Consider the following 18,624-nt stretch of genomic DNA (forward strand, 5'->3'; position numbering starts at 1 on the left):
GGTAGCAGCATTTAATCCCAGGAGACACAGGCAAAATTCTACGATTTTTAAAATATTTTTAAAAGATATTTGTTTATCAATAAAATATCTAAATATTTCAAACCCATTTATGATGGCAGGCCATTTCCTTATTTTGTCGCCACTCTTCAAGTTTTTCTTTAGTAACATAATTTTTAACACAACAAACTTCACTGAATAACTCTCCATCATCAGTATTCAGTTTTCTTTTATTTCAAATAAAAGAAATGCTCTCATCAACCTTCATCCACAATGGAATTTCTTGCAAAAGGATCCATTCAAATACATCCATTTCTAGGAAGGCACTGTCCTATTGATTCAAATAGTCAATGCAGGTTTGGTAAAATGATTGAAACTGATCCCTTAAATAATTTTACATCAATGTTGTTTTGTTTTTCTTCTAATTCTAAAAAATGATTTTCTTAATATTCATTGGTAAAAATTCTTGATGTTTTTGTTCACTCAACTTTAATTTCAATTCATTTAAATTGACAAAAGTTTCACACACAGAAATATCTTGCGATTCAATTTTTAGAATATGCTTACGAAAAGTTTAAGCTTGAACGAATGAAAAATAACCATGATTCAGCTAACGGATCATTAAAAAAGTTTTTGAGAACTGTGGGACATCTTTCTTTCTTTCAAAAAATACAATTTTAGCAGCAGAAAAAGTTTCAAAATCCTTTCTAAAGCAGGTATAAGAGTCAACCATCTAGTTTTGCTGTAACCTAGTAGTTTTTTATACCGAACAGGTATATCATCACATATTTCCTTAAATTTTTCAATTAAATCAACTGGAATGCATTCTACACCAATACTAATGCAGTTGTTGCATATGTGGCCAGCACAATTGACACCAATGAACTTATTGACAAAGGTTTTTTGAATTTTATGGAAAATGTTGCCTTTTCTTTGGGAACCACCAAAATTACAATTGGTATTGTCTGCACATAAAGCAATTATTTTTTCAGTAGTTGCAGAATTTTTTCAGAATTTTAACCTGGTAGTTGCTTTACACACAAAACCTTAACCATAACACCTTGGTTTGTAAAAAATACCTTACAAGAATTGAACACAACTTTATATTACCATGATTAGAACAGTCTGAATAAATGGTAACATTATTGACTTTAGATAGCTTTGACTAAAGTAACAGAGTATGGACCGAAAACATTTCAAACAATAACTTCTGTTTTTGTCCTACCACAAGAATACTAGGCGCCTCCATAGCCAGGTGGGCAGGAGCAGCAGTGCGTAGCACACGCTTCTTGATTAGACCGGGGTTCGAGCCCGTGTCAACTAAATACGGAGGATGCTGAAAGGTCAGGGAATGACCACCGCATATCCCCGGAGGAATATGGCCTTAGTTGCTAATGCTCCTAAAAAAACAAATAACGTAACGTAACAAGAATACTTTTCATCAAAACACTTTTTGATTATTAGAAAACAGGCCTTGTGCATCAGGTTGCATATCATCCAAGTTTCTTGCGATGACTAACTGGTTAAAATAAATTTATTAAAATAAAAAAATTATATATCATTATTTATTTTAATAAATTTATTTTAACCAGCTAGTTGGTTGTTGCAAGAAACGAATGGTTATGTTGCACTGAGTGATAACACTAAGTTTCTACTTTAAGTGCCAAGTGTTTCACTTTGTCATCAAAAGTTTCATTTCTGAAGAATGAGGTTATCAGTTTACTTGATGAAGCCCTAACATCAGCTTCTTTGTGTTTTGTTGTCTGTAAATGCTGTTTTTTGTTTCTGGGAATTGCTGCTTTGCCACTGTTTCCGATACTAAAATTAGCTGAACATTTCTGACACCTGACATCACTTTCCATACTAGCTTTTTTAATTAAATGAAATTTTGATTTTGTTTTTTAATTTTGTTGAAAACACATGTTCTTTTAGGTGCCACAGGGCTAAAAAATAAAAATTAATTTAATCAAATCTCGTGATAAGAGTATCACATTCCAAAAGTACCTAATTATACATTAGCAGCACTATTACCCCAAATCCTAATTGTTTAAGCCTTGTATGTACTTTATACAATAGCAAAAGCAGAATAGATATTTTCAGCAGCAGATAACCAGCACAAAATTAATGATATCAGTACACTGCACAAGGCTTTTCTGTGAGAAGCATATTCACTACATCGAGTCTTCCCCGAAACACTTGTGTAATACTATAAAACACTAATCCATTTTAAGTGAGCCATGATGTTATAAGAAGCAAATATTAGAAAAGGATTTCATGCAATTAGACCACGTATTAAGTGCTTCCACTTGTACAATAAAAGTTAAATGACCAAACAAAAATAAAGGACAAAAGTGGGTTTTTGAAAAATAAGTAAATCTAAAGGATAGCTTCCTGAAATAAAGGACTGGCCTTCATAACAAAAAAGTCACCGTATTTATAGTAAAAGGCAGATGACAGCAAGAAGTGATAGTAGGGCAAGTTTCGAAGCAGTGAGGATGGTAACCAGGGAATGTAAGTCCCTGGGTTAAAATTTTATTCTGAATTTTATTTTATTTTCTTTGTTTTTATTTTGGAGTTGTTGCAGGGTGTTTTAGGAGCATCAACAACTAAAATCATACTGCTCCATATATACTGTCTGTAAATTGCATGCCTTCTGTGGTCGATTTTTCTGTTTTCTGGATGAAAAACCCAAGTTTCTGGGAGAAAACATCATGTTACCCTAGCCTAACTCAACTACATTCTGAAAAAAGCCCATAAAAATTTCTCGCATCAGTGATGAGACTTGAACCTGGGTCTTTTTCACCCAGTGTGGGAAGGATGGCAATTATACACTGGTGTGCAAAACTTAAGGACCAACACTATTTCTAAAGGTTACAACCACAAAATCTTCATCGACATTAGGGGTGGCCATTGTTCCTACCGAGGACCACCTCTTCCCTTTGTTCCATCTTTGCCATCTTTGGCAGTGCTGCATCTGTATCATGGCAGCCAGTGCTATGTTGCCATTTTTGAATAAAGTCCCTCTGTACTGTTTCGTTTCCGTTGTTGTGTCGGTGTTGTTTCCTTCATCATTTCTGTACCTTACAAGGTTCCTTTGGTATGCTTTTCCCATATCCAGGCCACTCCTATGAAAAGCTACAGGTGAAAACTTGACTGGTCCTTAAATTTTGCACATCAGTGTACAAACTGTGCTACCCACAAGGGCTTATTTTGGAGTCACTTGAGTTGTATTGTGTTAAAATTAGTTTATCAAATGACTGAGTTAAATTGAAGGTTTGAGATTTTGGTTAAGATATGAGTTCCAAGGTGTGGATGGAACTTAGTCTCAAGCAGCATCAGTTATCATGCTTTGGTGACTTTTAAATGAAATGAAAGGCCTACTATGAGTTTGCTTATATCTACATTATTATCTGTTTTTAAGCAATTATAAATTATTTAAAATTATAAATTGTTTTTAAGCAATTAATAACTATTTTAAGCCATGATAAAAGTGCTGATAAAAGTAAATGAATAGAATATAAACAGTAACTTACAGTAGCAATGCAAAATGGGATGTTGTTGCGACAATCTGGACATGACAATTCAGTTTCTGGTATCATATATCCACAGTATGGACAAGGTTTATTTGGTTCCTCTTCCTCTTTGGATTTTTGAGGTTTCCTATTGAAATAATAACATTTCTTAATATTAAACCAATTCTCTTTATATGATTTATAAAGTGAGCCTCTTCCAATTCAGCCACAGAAAATATATTAATGTGATTTGTGTATGCATGACAAGAGAATGACTTTTTTTTTTTAATTGGAAATTCCAAAAAAAATTTCCTGTTAGAGAGAAAAAAATATTAGTAAATTTTTAAATTTGAAGACAGTCTTTAAAAGCCTCATGTTATACAGGATAGCATATAATGTTTAGACCAGTGGTTTTCAACTGGGGGTGCTGCAACAACATTCCAGGGGTGCCACATAAATTGGATTTAAGTTACTTAAACTTTTTTTTTTTTACATTTATATATTTATTTCATTATAAAAAGGTGTACATATTTTTTTATAATATTTTTCTCAATTAATGTCTTAGAGGCTTCGTTATTTTTTCAGCCAAGTTTTTCACCTTTTTCCAGATCTCTATGGGGTAATTGCTTAAAAAAAATTAAATACCTAACTTAGAAAAAATAATTTCTTGATTGGGGTCACCCAGTCACCGCACGTGGCCATCAATGTTATAACATTGTTAACCATTATAGAGTGCAATTATTCATTTGTGCACATTTTGTACTGGTCAGAGCATGAAAGCCTGTTAGGACATGTTGCGACATGTTTACTTTGTTGCTCACAGCATAATTTAGGGGTGAAGTGGAAGTGGGTTTTTTTTTTTTTTTTGGCTGATGCTGCATAAGCTTGCTTTCTTGCATCAAATGCCTCTACTAATGCTAATGCTAATGCTAATATTCTCGTGTGCTTGATTTCGGCAGTCCATAGCTAGACAATGTTGCGTAAGTACCTCACTGAAGCCAAACTTGAAAAGTTAGTAAATGAAGAGTTTGAGGATATTCCCGATGAACAAGGAATTGCAGGAAGATGAAGATAGTGAAAGCGATAATTCTGCACATGCTTGTAATGAATTATCTGACAACGGCAGTGAAAATAATAATTCTGCAATTTTGACTAAAGATGGCACTCAGTGGTTAAAAAACCAACCATCTGCAAGAAGACGTCTTGCAACACGGACTTACAAGTTATAGTGAGGAGATTACGACACCCAAAGAAGTATTCAACTTATTCATAACTGTCAAAATTTTGGATATGCTTATTCAAGAAACCAATTGTAAAGCTATCTTCTCTGAAAGGGAATGAACGGAAGGTTCATTCTTCTCTCTGAAATGGGATGAATGGAAGTTCAATATGTTTGTTGCAAGAAGACGTCTTGCAACAAACATACTGAACAAAAAACCCGGACTTACAAGTTATAGTGAAAAGATTATGACACCCATAAAAGCATTCGACTTATTCATAACTGACGATATTTTGGATATAGTTATTCAAGAAACCAATTGTAAAGCTATCTCTCTGAAAGGGGATGAAGGGAAGGAAGTAAGTTGGGTAGAAATTAAAGCATTCATAGGCCTGTTGATTATTGCTGGTTCACTCAAAGCATGTCAGGAATCCATTCTAGAGTTATGGAGCCACAGAAATCCTGCATTGCAATGTGTGATTTTTTTCTGCAACCATGTCACACACTAGAATGAAGGATTTGCTCAGATTCATTAGATTTGACAATATAGAGACTCAAGCACAATGGTGAGAAGAGAGTAAGTTAGCAGCGATTGAGGATATATTCCACATGTTTGTTTTGAATTGTAAAAGAGTGCATATTCCCGGTGGCGAGTTATGCAGTGATGAGCAGCTTGTTCCATTTCATGGCTGGTGTCCATTTCGTGTTTATATGCAATCCAAACTGGCCGGGTATGGGATAAAGATATGGACCGTAGTTATTTTGTTATTTTGGTTTTTTTTAGGAGCATTAGCAACTAAGGCCATATTGCTCCGGGATATGCGGTGGTCATTCCCTGAATGACCTTTCCGCATCCTCCGTATTTGGTGGTGACTGGCTCGAACCCCGGTCTAATCAAGAAGCATGTGCTACGCACTGGCTACGGAGGCGCCGATATGGACCGTATGTAATGTAGTAGATTCTTATTGCTGGATCATGCAAATTTATACTGGAATGATAGATGGCACACCCGAAAAGGGAACAGGGCAAGAGAGTAGTATTAGATTTGGTAGAAGGTTTGTCTTCAGGTTATGGAGTTACCACCGATAACCTCTTTACATCTCTTACTCTTGATGAAACACTAAACGGAACTATGTGACTCAATCGAAAAGAGGTTCCTCAAGAATTTCACTCAAATAGAAACAGTATAGTGCACTCAACTAATACTGTATTTACTAAGGATGCCATGATGATTTCCTATGTTCCTAAAAAAAATAGGAGTGTAGTCTTACTGTCAACTCAGCACTTTGATTTGAATATATCATATGAAACAACTGATTTCAAACCTCAAGTGATACTAGACTACAATAAGTGGAAAGAGGCTGTAGACACTTTGGATCACATGGTAGTAAAATATACATTCTCCCGTAACACTAAGTGTTGGCCATTGGTGATATTTTTCCAAATTCCGAATTTGGCAGCAGTCACTGAATTTGTTCTGTACACAAAGAAATACAAAGATTATGAAAGAGGTAAAACTGCTAATAGCTGCACGTTCTCAAGAAAGGCTACCCAAACACATTAAAAATGGTAGTAGTATGATTTTGGAAACTGAGAACACCGGGGAAAAACAAGAACCACGTGGGCAAAATTAAACACCTGGAACTGGTGAGAAACATGGTCGCTGTACTGCGTGCCCCAGGAACCTTGATAAGAAAACCATGAAAAAATTTTGTAAGTGTAATTGGTTTGTTTGTAGGAACCATGCCACTGTAATAAAGTCAATGATATGCCAATCATGCAATAACCAGAACAACTAATTTCAATTCCGTGGAATGCATATCTACTGAAACTAGTTAATGTTACAGAACTATTTCGTTAACTAGTATTTAACTTAGCAGCTAGGTTTGATTTAATTTTTTATGTGTTATTTCTACTAATAAATGTTTATGTAGCTTTTTATTGCATTTTATTTCATATACTTAATAAATAGAAAATATTTATTGGTGGGGTCACTTAATGACCCACCAATGATAGTGGTTAACCACTATGATTAGATTGTAGAAGACTGGGATGTAAAAAACAACTCTGGCATATATATATGTATGTATAATTTACTAAGGCTTCTGATACACCCTCCATGGAAAATTGTAAAGTTATTGATAAAATGGACAAAATGAGAAGGATGAAAAAAAAAAAAAAAAAAAAAAAAGGGTCTACGAAAACAAACTCTACAAAGAAGCACAGTTGTGTTGGTCTTTTTTATTTAATACAAGAAATGAACTCCGAGATTATTTTCATTGCAAAATCAGCAATAAATCTTCAAATGATATTTTTTGCACAATCTCATTCTCAATAGAGAGTAGTGCAAGTGAAGATAAGCAAGCACTGTTCTCTTATTGTTGATCAGAGACAGATTTTTCAGCTTTTAAAAAGAATTCAATTCATTCCTAAGATGACAAGATACACCCTTAGAGCAAAATAAATGATTGGCATAAAATGGTATTAAATTGTCAGCACCACTTTAATAAGAACAATAAAATCAGCTGTTAAGTCTGGTACATATTGTTTTGCTATCCAAAAAATTATTGAAGATAATTTTGATCACCCATCTATTGATAGATTGACACACCCATAAAAATGTATCCATCAAAGTTCCCACAAAACAGGAGTGTGCCTTGGGTCTACTTGGATCCAGGTATAAATGGAGAAAACGTGGAATTGCAGGGAAAATACTTGGGGGGCTTAAGTATAGGAGCCAGGAGATGCTCAAAAATGGGCATTTTTCAGAGTGGATTAGCATTACTGTTAGAGTCCCTGAGAGATTGGTGCTGGAGGCTCTTGTTTTTAATCTTCCTTAATTGAAGGAAGATTAAAAACAAGATTTGAAGGAGTGGTAACAGAACCTAGCTATGGTTCTAGTAATGCCTTCACAAGGATTTTGAGCTTTTTCAAATATGGTTTCAATCCTCATCATCTCACCCTCATAAGAGAGCTAAACAATACTGATATATGTACATTTGTGTGTACTATATTATATATACATATATAGTGTACACCACTTGTGATCATGATAATGTTATCATTCTTATAATATTATCACTTTTATGAAATCCTGATTGAATGTATTAGTATTACTAATGGCCATATCGTGCAAGAAAGCCTAAGGCTTATGCTGCACCAGTCAAAAAAATATATAAATAAAATAATAATAATAAAATTAAATAAAAGAAATAATAATAAGAGAAAAGGAAATAGAACCTCACCTATGCATTTCCCTCCTCCCGTAGGCAACTACCCAGCGGACCTTTGAATTTCCCCAAACTGTCAGCCTCTACCACCCACGTAGGCAACTTATTCCAGTAATTTAAAGCTTGATAGCTAAAACAAAATTTCCTACAATCCAGTCTAAACATATCTTCCTGTAACTTAAATTTATGGCTCCTAGTTCTAGAATCATTTATAACCGTGAAAATTTCATCCGCGTTCTTACCATCCTCTCAGTGCCTTAAACACCTCAACAAAGTCGCCTATAAGGTTAGAGGCGTAGGTACCATTTTTCTGACCATCCCTGAAGTCTTGGCACACCCAGGGTCCTGACTGGATATCATCATTCTTCTCTTTCTTGGTGATTCCTTTCTATTTCTGACTCTCTCTCTCTCTATCTCTCCCCCCCCACTCCACCCTCACTCACAGGGTAACTCGGGAAATTTTTTTTTTGGCTGGTGCAGCATAAGCCACAGGCTTCCTTGCACCATATGGCTAATAATAATAATAATAATAATCAGTGGAGTGAAGACAGTGGAGCGAGTGGCACTGTCCCCCGTATGGCTACCACAAGAGAAGGGCAAGACCACCCAGCCCCACCAACTGGAAGTGCTTCCTGCGCAACTGCGCTAGTGACCACCCAGGAAGGAAGAAAACACCAATGCATGAAGTGCAGCATCGAAATGAATACGTACATCATGCAAGCATACTACGAAATAACGAATCTGGAGACTGATATGACAACTTACAGGGTGAGACTGCATACCAAGTGGCTGGAATGATTCCCGGATATTCAGGTCACCGAACAGCGTATAGCAGACCAGAGAAGGACCATCATCACGAAGAACCTGATAGCTCCTGCAATCTTGGAAAAAATCAAGCAGGATGTGAGCGATCAACTGCAAAGGATAAAGAATAGGGAACCAGAGGAGGAAGAACATGCCACCGATCCAGAGGAGAAAGAGCAAGAAGAAATATAGCCCACAGCAGCTGAAGGAGAAACAGACGAGATCATGATATCCAGAATAGAGGACGAGTGGAAGAAGGCCCTAACAGAATTCAAAGGAATGACCCTCACAAAGACTCATGATACCGAAGCAGAGGCCGAATAGAACCTTGTGGAGAGTGATGGACCACCTGAACTGGCACATAATACTGCAATGCCTTGACAGCAATGGTGCAACACTGGAGGCCATCCACACAGCTGTGTATTGTGCTGTGGTAGCAGCCACGAGGATTAATGGAAGAGAAGTAAGAGACCAGCAGCAGAAGAACCGAAAACAGAAGGAACCACCAGCTTGGGAAAGAAGACTTCTTTTTTTTTAGTTAGTCCTTAATAATGCAGAAAAAATATGAATCTAGAGCATCTAAACAAAAGAGGCAACGAGAAAAAGGGGTGGTTGAGGGGGAGAAGACAGAGAGTGGTAATCAATGGACACTGCTCATCGTGGACTAATGTTATTAGTGGAGTCGTGGAGTCACTCAGGGTTCAGTGTTGGGTCCATTGTTGTTTTCTGTATTTATAAATAATATTGATGATGGTATATCAAGCTTAATGTCCAAGTTTGCAGATGATTCAAAGGTTGGCAGGGTTGTCAAGGACACTACTGACACTATGCTGCTGCAACAGGATCTGGAAAGGTTGAGCAGATGGGCTAAGAGGTGGCAAATGAAGTTTAACATTGACAAATGTAAAGTACTACATATGGGAAACAGCAACCCCAGAGCAATGTATCAACTCTGTGATACTACACTGACAGTGGTAGAGAATGAAAAGGACCTGGGGGTAATTGTGCAGGCAGATATGAAGTTCTCTGAGCAGTGCAGATGGGCTGCAAGAGTAGCTCATAGTGTCTTGTCAATGATATACAGGAATTTTTCTAGCAGGGATAAGGAGGTGATTATTCCCTTGTATAAGGAAATGGTAAGGCCACACCTTGAGTACTGTATATAGGTCTGGAGGTGGAGGCCTCATTTCAAGAAGGATGTAGAGCTGCTGGAAAGAGTACAGAGAAGGGCAACAAGATTAGTGAATGGAACAAAGGGGTACTCTTAGGAAGAAAGGCTTAAGTTTTGCAAATTACAGTGTCTGGAGACTAGGCACCAGCGAGATGATCTGATAGAGGTGTATAAAGCCTTGAATGGTTTGAGCATGCTTAATGCTGATGGGATTCTTCCTCTTGCTCATAATAATCACCTGAGAGGGCATAAATTCAAATTGAGGAAAGACAGATGTAGGATAGATGTGCTGAAATTTGCCTTTAGCCAGCGGGTAGTTGGTTTAGTGGAACAGACTTCCATTCCTTGTGGAAGTTGATAGCCTAAATAAATTTAAGGCTCAGCTGGACAGGTATTTCGAACGAATGGAGGGGTGAAGTAGAAGTGGGTTTTTTTTTTTTTTTTTTGGCTGATGCTGCATAAGCTTGCTTTCTTGCATCATATGCTTCTACTAATGCTAATGCTAAAGGAGATCAAATTTAAAAACAAAAAAAAAAGGTCTATTTCCTTTTTTGCACATAGCAAAAAAAATATAAACAAAGAAAATAAATGTGCAAGAACAGAATAAGATGAAGTAAAGACCAAAGAAGAGACTGAGATGCAGGGTAAAGAAAATAAAATTGCAAGGACAGGAAAAGAGGAAGTAAAGGCCAAAGAAGAGACAAGATGCAGGGTAAAGAAAATATATGAAAATCCCTCACCTATAGGAAATGAACAGTTAACTCTGGTTTTCAACCTTTTTTTAATAACGGCACCCCTAAGTAATTTATTTTATTTTGCAACACCCCCTACTGAATTTTCTGCCTGTTAGATCCGATTCTCTCTCTCTCTCTCTCTCTCTCTCTCTCTCTCTCTCTCTCTCTATATATATATATATATATATATATAATATTAAAAAATATATGTTATATGATATTTATTATAATAATATAATTATAAAAAGTACATTTCATAATACAAATTATATATATATAAAGTTTGGTAAATTAATAAGAGGAGTTTACCTCAATATAGAACACTTCCGTACGATACCCTCCAGAAATTAAAACGGAAAAAACGAAAAAATCGACAACTTACCGGTACATTAAAGTAAAATATAAATAATTAAATAATCAATTTAACACAATTCAAAATCAATTTAAAACAATTAAAATTCAAATTAATGCAATTAAAAGAATCTAACGAAAATATTCAAAACAATTTTTTTGAAGGAAAATCGTTTTGAATATTTTCGTTAGATTCTTTTAATTGCGTTAATTTGAATTTTAATTGTTTTAAATTGATTTTGAATTGTGTTAAATTGATTATTTAATTATTTATATTTTACTTTAATGTACCGGTAAGTTGTCGATTTTTTCGTTTTTTCCGTTTTAATTTCTGGAGGGTATCATACGGAAGTGTTCTACGTACTATATTGAGGTAAACTCCTCTTATTAATTTACCAATATTATTATCTACGTAGAACAAATTGAGTATTACAGCTCTGATTCATACTATATATAAAGTTTATAATTTTATTCTTTATATAGAGGGTACTAAATAAACATCAATTATAAATCACCACAAAATTAAAAAGATGCTGTACACCTTTTTATAATGAAATAAATATATAAATTAAAAAATAATAATAAGTTTAAGTAACTTAAACCCAAATTACGTGGCACCCCTGGAATGTTGTTGCGGCACCCCAGTTGAAAACCACTGAGTTAACTAGTGGTAGTGTAATTAGTAATGAAAATTTTAAAGAAAGTTTAAATGAACCATCATGTGATATTGTGTATCCAATCTATATTGCAAAGTGGCCTGTGGAAATTAATGAATTTCCACGAACATTTTTTAATAAATGTGGCAACAAATTCGGGAAAAATTGAAAATTTGAAAACAATGTATAAGGACGGTGACAAAGTTTATTATAGAAATATTCATGAAACAGATTTTTATTGTACTAAAATGAACAGAACAAAGGAAAAACATGAGTGACTGATATTTTCCGATACCAGCAAATCCATCTACTGTTTCCTGTTCAAATTATTTTCAAATTCAAATCATAAATTTATAACTGGTTTTAATGACTGGAAAAATATTTCTAGGTTTTTACGTGTGCAAAAAAATTCATCAGATCACATTAATGCTATGTGTGTTTATTTTAAGAGATGTTCAATTTTGGGTCGTATTGACATGGAGTTAATGAAACAAATTCAATCGGAAGAACGAATGGTGAGATATTTTGAAAAAAATTATTGCTACTGTTTTTTTTTTTCAGCTTTTGATTAAACTTGGTTTAGGATTTAGGGGTAGTAACAACAAAATTTATAAGGAACATAGTGGTAATTACTTAAGTTGCCTAGAATATTTGAGTAAATTTTATAATTTTTTAAGAAATCACATAGAGATATATGCTAATTGTGGACCTGGCAAAACCAATTACCTTTCACATAAAACCTGTGATGAATTTATAGAGTTGATGGCAGAAACAGTTGAAAAGGTAATAGTTTCTGAAATTCAGGAAGCAAAATATTTTTCTATTATTGTTGATTCAATCCCTGACATTGGCCACATTGATCAATTAGTGTTTATCATAAGATACATGTCACAAAATGGTATCATCAAAGAACAATTTTTAGGTTTCCTTCCTATAGAACATCACAATGCTATAGAAAAAATATATAGAAAAAATTTTATTAAAAAGATTAGGAGATTTATCAATTGATATTACAAACTGCAGAGGACAAAGTTACGACAATGCTTCAAATATGACAGGAAAGTATTAGCATTAGTAGAGGCACATGATGCAAGAAAGCAAGCTTATGCAGCATCAGCCAAAAAAAAAAAAAAAAAACTTCCACTTCACCCCTCCGTTCGTTCCAAATACCTGTCCAGCCCAGCCTTAAATTTATTTAGGCTATCAACTTCCACAACAAAGGATGGAAGTCTGTTCCACTAACCAACTACCCACTGGCTAAAGGCAAACTTCCGCACATCTATCTTACATCTGTCTTTCCTCAATTTAAATTTATGCCCTCTCAGGTGATTATTCTGAGCAAGAGGAAGAATCTCATCCCATCAGCATTGAGCATGCTCAAATCATTCAAGGCTTTATACACCTCAATCAGATCACCGTGCAGGTGCCTAGTCTCCTGACACTGTAATTTGCAAAACTTTCTTCGTAAGAGAAACCCTTTTTTCCATTCAATAATCTTGTTGCCCTTCTCTGTACTCGTTCCAACAGCTCTACATCCTTCTTAAAATTAGGCCTCCAGACCTGTATACAGTACAGGTCTGGAGGCGTAAATTCAAATTGAGGAAAGACAGATGTAGGATAGATGTGCCAAAGGTGATTATCCCCTTGTATAAGGCAATGGCCTGACCACTGCCTTATACAAGGGGATAATCACCTCCTTATCCCTGCTAGAAAAATTCCTGTATATCATTGACAAGACACCATGAGCTACTCTTGCAGACTGTCTGCACTGCTCAGAAAACTTCATATCTGCCTGCACAATTACCCCCACGTCCTTTTTGTTTTCTACCACTGTCAGTGTAGTACCACAGAGTTGATACATTACTCTGGGGTTACTGCTTCCCACATGTAGTACTTTACATTTGTCAATTTTAAACTTCATTTGCCACCTCTCATTGATTAGACCGGGGTTCGAGCCCATGACCACCAAATACGGAGGATGTGGAAAGGTCAGGGAATGACCACCGCATATTCGTGGAGCAATATGGCCTTAGTTGCTAATGCTCCTAAAAACCAAATAACAAATAACAAGCCACCTCTCAGTCCATCTGCTCAACTTTTCTAGATCCTGTTGCAGCAGCGTATTGTTATTAGTGCCCTTAACAACCCTGCCAACCTTCATATCGTCTGAAAACTTGAACATTAAGCTTGATATACCATCATCAATATCATTTATGAATACAGAAAACAACAATGGACCCAACACTGAACCCTGAGGGACTCCACTAATAATATTAGTCCATGATGAGCAGTGACCATTGATTACCACTCTCTGTTTTCTCCCACTCAACCTCAATTTGCCTCCAATGCCACACTGCTCCAATTTATTCAGCAGTCTTCCATGTGCAACAGTATCAAAAGAATTTCTAAGATCCAAAAGGTATTCAGGAGCCCAAGCCAGATTGAAGCAACATAGTTCTACTGCATTTTATGTACCGTTTACTAGCCACTATCTAAATTTAATTGGAACTAATGCAGCTGAATCTTGTTCTACTGCAGCCCATTTTTTCCATTTTATACAAAATTTATATACGGTATTTCCCCATGTATAAGACGCACCTTAATTTTGGGGACTGAAATTTGAAAAAAAAAAAAAAAAATGTATTACATAAAGTTATCGAACTCAAGTTTTATTCATCATAAAATTCATACAACTCATCACTGTCAAAACTCCCATCCATTAGCTTGTCCTCATCTGTGTCTGATGACGAATCACTGTCTTCATATATTGCCTCGTCCTCAATTCCATCTATGGCATTTGAAATGCCACACTTCTTAAATGACTTGACAACGATCTCAAGCTTGGTATTATCCCAGGATCTTTTCACCCAGGTACAAACTTCTCCCATAGTTCATTTCTTCACTCTTCCTGCTGGTGTCAAATTGTCCCCAGAAGACTTCATCCATTGGTTCCATTCGTCTCTCATGGCAGCTTTGAAGAGTTTGTTAATGCTGACATCAAGTGGTTGGCGCTGGGATGTCAAGCCTCCTGGTACGATGGCAAGTTTTGTTTTTTGCTCTGCAGTAATCTTCTTTGTATTTTTTTTTTATGTGTGCCCTGAACTGATCAAGCACCAACAGGGCAGGTTTGCATAAGAGCCCACCTGGTCTCCTGCTCCAAACTTTCTCAAACCAGATCTTCATCCCATCCTGATCCATCCAACCTTTGTCATGAACGTGGACAATCACTCCTCGAGGAATGTCTTCTTTTGGCATTGTTTTGCGTTTGAAAATCAGCATAGGAGGCAGTTTGGTTCCGTCGACAAGTGTACATAAAAAGAGTCACTGTATAATGGCTCTTTTCATGTACACTTGTCTTCACAGTTACAGTTTTCACCCCCTTCTTATCAACAGTTCTGTTACTTGGGACATCAAATTGAAGGGGGACTTCGTCCATATTTGCAATCTGTCCCAACTAAAACTGATGTGTCTTCCGACATTGAATGACAAAACGATGAAATTCAAGGACCTTCTTCTCATAGCTTTCAGGCATCTTTTGGGCAAGTCTGGTGCGTGTATTCCATTTCATTTCATGCTTAGTCCATTCCATTTCATGAACCTGAAGCACCAATTGTGTCCTCCTTTGAAATCAGTAACTTCTTTTTCATCAGCATTTCTTCTTGCCTCATGCTGAACCATCTTTGTGGACACGGAGTTCCAATTACCCTTTATCCATATCTCAATCCATATCTTCAATTCCCTCTCTAAATCAGGCCATTTTGCTGACTTGCCTCTAATGGCCTTCTTCTGCCGTGGCATTTTCAGTAGGGTTTCTTTTGCCCGTATCCAGTCTCAGATTGTTTTCTCAGTTGGAGGAGGACCAAACTTACGTTCAGCAGCACGATTTCCATTCACTTTTGCAAACTGGATCATTTTTAACTTGAATTCAGCACTGTACGAAAATCTTTTCTGAGCCATTTCTGGGCAGAACGTGGAAAAACGTAACCTAATATACTGGTAACAAGTGCAAAACAATGAGCGCAAAGACAACAAGTGGGAAATGCAAGTAAAAAAAATCTACAACCATTGTATAAGACGCACCCAGTTTTTAGACCCCAAATTTTTCAAAAAAAGGTGTGTCTTATACATGGGGAAATACGGTAATTTTTTTCCTATTTCCCCAAGAAGATGGAATGTCTTAAATCAATATTTAGGAAGAAATCACTAACACTGAAAAATTTAAGTGACACAAAATGGTCTGCTAGAGCTGATGCCCTCTCAGCTCTTCAAAATGGTTATAAATTAATAAAAGAAGCCCTAATTTACCAACAAGTGAACATGAAAGATCAGTGGTGTGTCTAGAATATACTAAATTAATAAAGTTGTTGAGTATGAAACTGCATTACTTACTGTCCTCTGGAATAAAATATTAAATATCTTAAACAAAAGAAAGAAATTGTTACAAGGTTCTGCAATAGCAATAAATTTACTGCATGGTTGATCATTTGAAATCATTATATGGATATATTTTGCATATTAGAAATGACTTTAATATTATTGGAAGAGAAGGTAAATTATTAACTGATGAATGGCAATACAAAGATAGAAAAAGTTGAATTAAAAAAGGGAAAAACTGTGCGATAAAACGAGAGATAATGAAGTAATTTTAAAAGGGAAAGAACTGTTTATCATCGATACATTCAACATTGTTTGTGATAGATAAATTGCTGAAATAAATAGATGTACAGAAGTGTACACCAATATTTTAGATACTTTTAAAATATTTATAAATCTTGATTTAGATGAAACTGAATTCAACACTAATATCGATAAATTAATAAGTATTATAAAAATGATACTGAGTTGGAAAAGTTTTAAAGATGAAGTTATCCAATTTTTACTGTTCATTAAAGGAGAAAATACTGGCAACAATATGAATGAAATGTATAATATCATTAATAATGGACTAAGATCTACATTTCCCAACATAGAAACAATATTAAAAATATTTTTAACAATGCCGGTTAGTAATGCAAGCGGGGAAGGGTCATTTTCTGTTCTCAAACGAGTAAAAAACTATTTCAGGAATAGTTTAATTCAAGATAAAATGAGAAATTTGTCATTGTTATTTATTAAATATGAACTAGTAAAAATGATGATTTAATAGATATTTTTGCCAAGGTAAAGAAAGCCAAGGAAAAAATCTTTAGCAAATAAATTGTATGAACTCATAATTTAGCTATTGCATTGCTATTTTATAAGGTACCTGCTATTATTTATTGCTGACAAACAAGATGTGAATGTTTTTATATTTTTCTAACACAATTTTTGATAGTGTTTTCGTAATAAAATTAGTAATTACACTAATTTGTCGTACTTATTTGTGTATTGTACTTTATTGTTGTTGGGCTCCTCTGTAGCTCGGTGCAGGTGGCCTGGGTTCGATTCCATTGGGAGCTCAAATTTATGGTGTTCACCCAGCATCATGATGTGAAAGGCAGCGGAAGCTGCTCACAAAACATGGCAATGGGAGTCAATTCACTAACCATGTGAGGTCCTGTGAAAGCCGTGTGGCTGATCTAATGTACCAACTCTGTAGTACTACACTCAGAGTGGTAGAGAATGAAAAGGATCTGGGGGTAATTGTGCAGTAAGATATGAAGTTTTCTGAGCAGTGCAGACAGTCTGCAAGAGTAGCTCATGGTGACTTGTCAATGATATACAGGAATTTTTATAGCAGGGATAAGGTGGTGATTATTCCCTTGTATAAGGCAATAGTCAGGCCACAACTTGAGTACTGCATACAGGTCTGGAGGCCTCATTTTAGGAAGGATGTAGAGCTGCTGGAACGAGTACAGAGAAGGGCTTAAGTTATGCAAATTACAGTGTCTGGAGACTAGGCACCTGCGAGGTGATCTGATTGAAGTGTATAAGGCCTTGAATGGTTTGAGCAAGCTCAATGCTGATGGATTCTTCCTCTTGCCCAGATTAATTACCTAAAGGGACATAAATTCAAATTGAGGAAAGACAGTTGTAGAATAGATGTGTGGAAATTTGCCTTTAGCCAGCGGGTGGTTGATTTCTGGAACAAACTTCCATCTGTCATTGTAGAAGTGGATAGCTTAAATAAATTCAAGGCAGAACTAGACAAACATTTGGGAAGAATGGATGGGTGAAATGGAAAGGTTTAAAAGTTTTTTTTTTTTTTTTTGGCTGATGCTGTATAAGCTTGCTTTCTTGCATTAATGCCTCTACTAATGCTAAAGTTATATTTTACCACAAACGGCTTGTTGCTATGTTCTTAAAAACACCATAAATTTTGTAACCATTTTTGTTTTATCCCATTTCAACACAACAAAAGTAGTCATTAAAAATCAAAACACAGGTGTACGATATGATTAAAAGTCAGAAGATTAACACAAACACTACTTTTAATCACTAGCAAATATTACTGGGAATATAAATTAGTAAACAGGCATTTCGTGTATAATGGAAACAATTCTAAGGGATATACAGTTTCCTAAGTACTATCCATCAAAATTTTCTGAATAATGAAACAGATTCTGTTCCAAACAAGCAACAATATAATAGCAATACGGCTGACAACAGACTGATCCTTTTTGTGGCAGTGTACAGGGTGAATCTTGCAACATATGCACTGGTGCGATATTAGCATTAGCATTAGTAGAGGCATTTGATGCAAGAAAGCAAGCTTATGCAGCATCAGCCAAAAAAAAAAAAAAAAAAAAAAAAAAGTAACATAAATAAATAAAAATAACCACTTCCACTTCACCCCTCTGTTCGTTCGAAATACCTGTCCAGCTGAGCCTTAAACTTATTTAGGCTATCAACTTCCACGACAAGGGATGGAAGTCTGTTCCACCCACCAACCACCCGCTGGCTAAAGGCAAATTTCCGCACATCTATCCTACATCTGTCTTTCCTCAATTTGAATTTATGCCCTCTCAGGT

The 18,624-nt window shown here is 35.6% G+C and overlaps 1 protein-coding gene across 1 annotated transcript in view; it reads right to left on the reverse strand.

Annotated features, from left to right (window-relative positions):
* Oseg6 (intraflagellar transport protein Oseg6) overlaps positions 1-18,624 on the reverse strand; it is a 690,115-nt gene that overhangs the window by 18,412 nt on the left and 653,079 nt on the right. Inside the window, exon 34 of the mRNA XM_090372456.1 lies at positions 3,531-3,657. Coding sequence (XP_090228582.1) covers positions 3,531-3,657 — 127 coding nt within the window. The remainder of the gene's footprint in view (positions 1-3,530; positions 3,658-18,624) is intronic.

Source organism: Mastigoproctus giganteus, chromosome 1 (assembly GCF_048544385.1).
Source record: "Mastigoproctus giganteus isolate SK-2022 chromosome 1, ASM4854438v1, whole genome shotgun sequence".
Classification (NCBI taxonomy): domain Eukaryota; kingdom Metazoa; phylum Arthropoda; class Arachnida; order Uropygi; family Thelyphonidae; genus Mastigoproctus; species Mastigoproctus giganteus.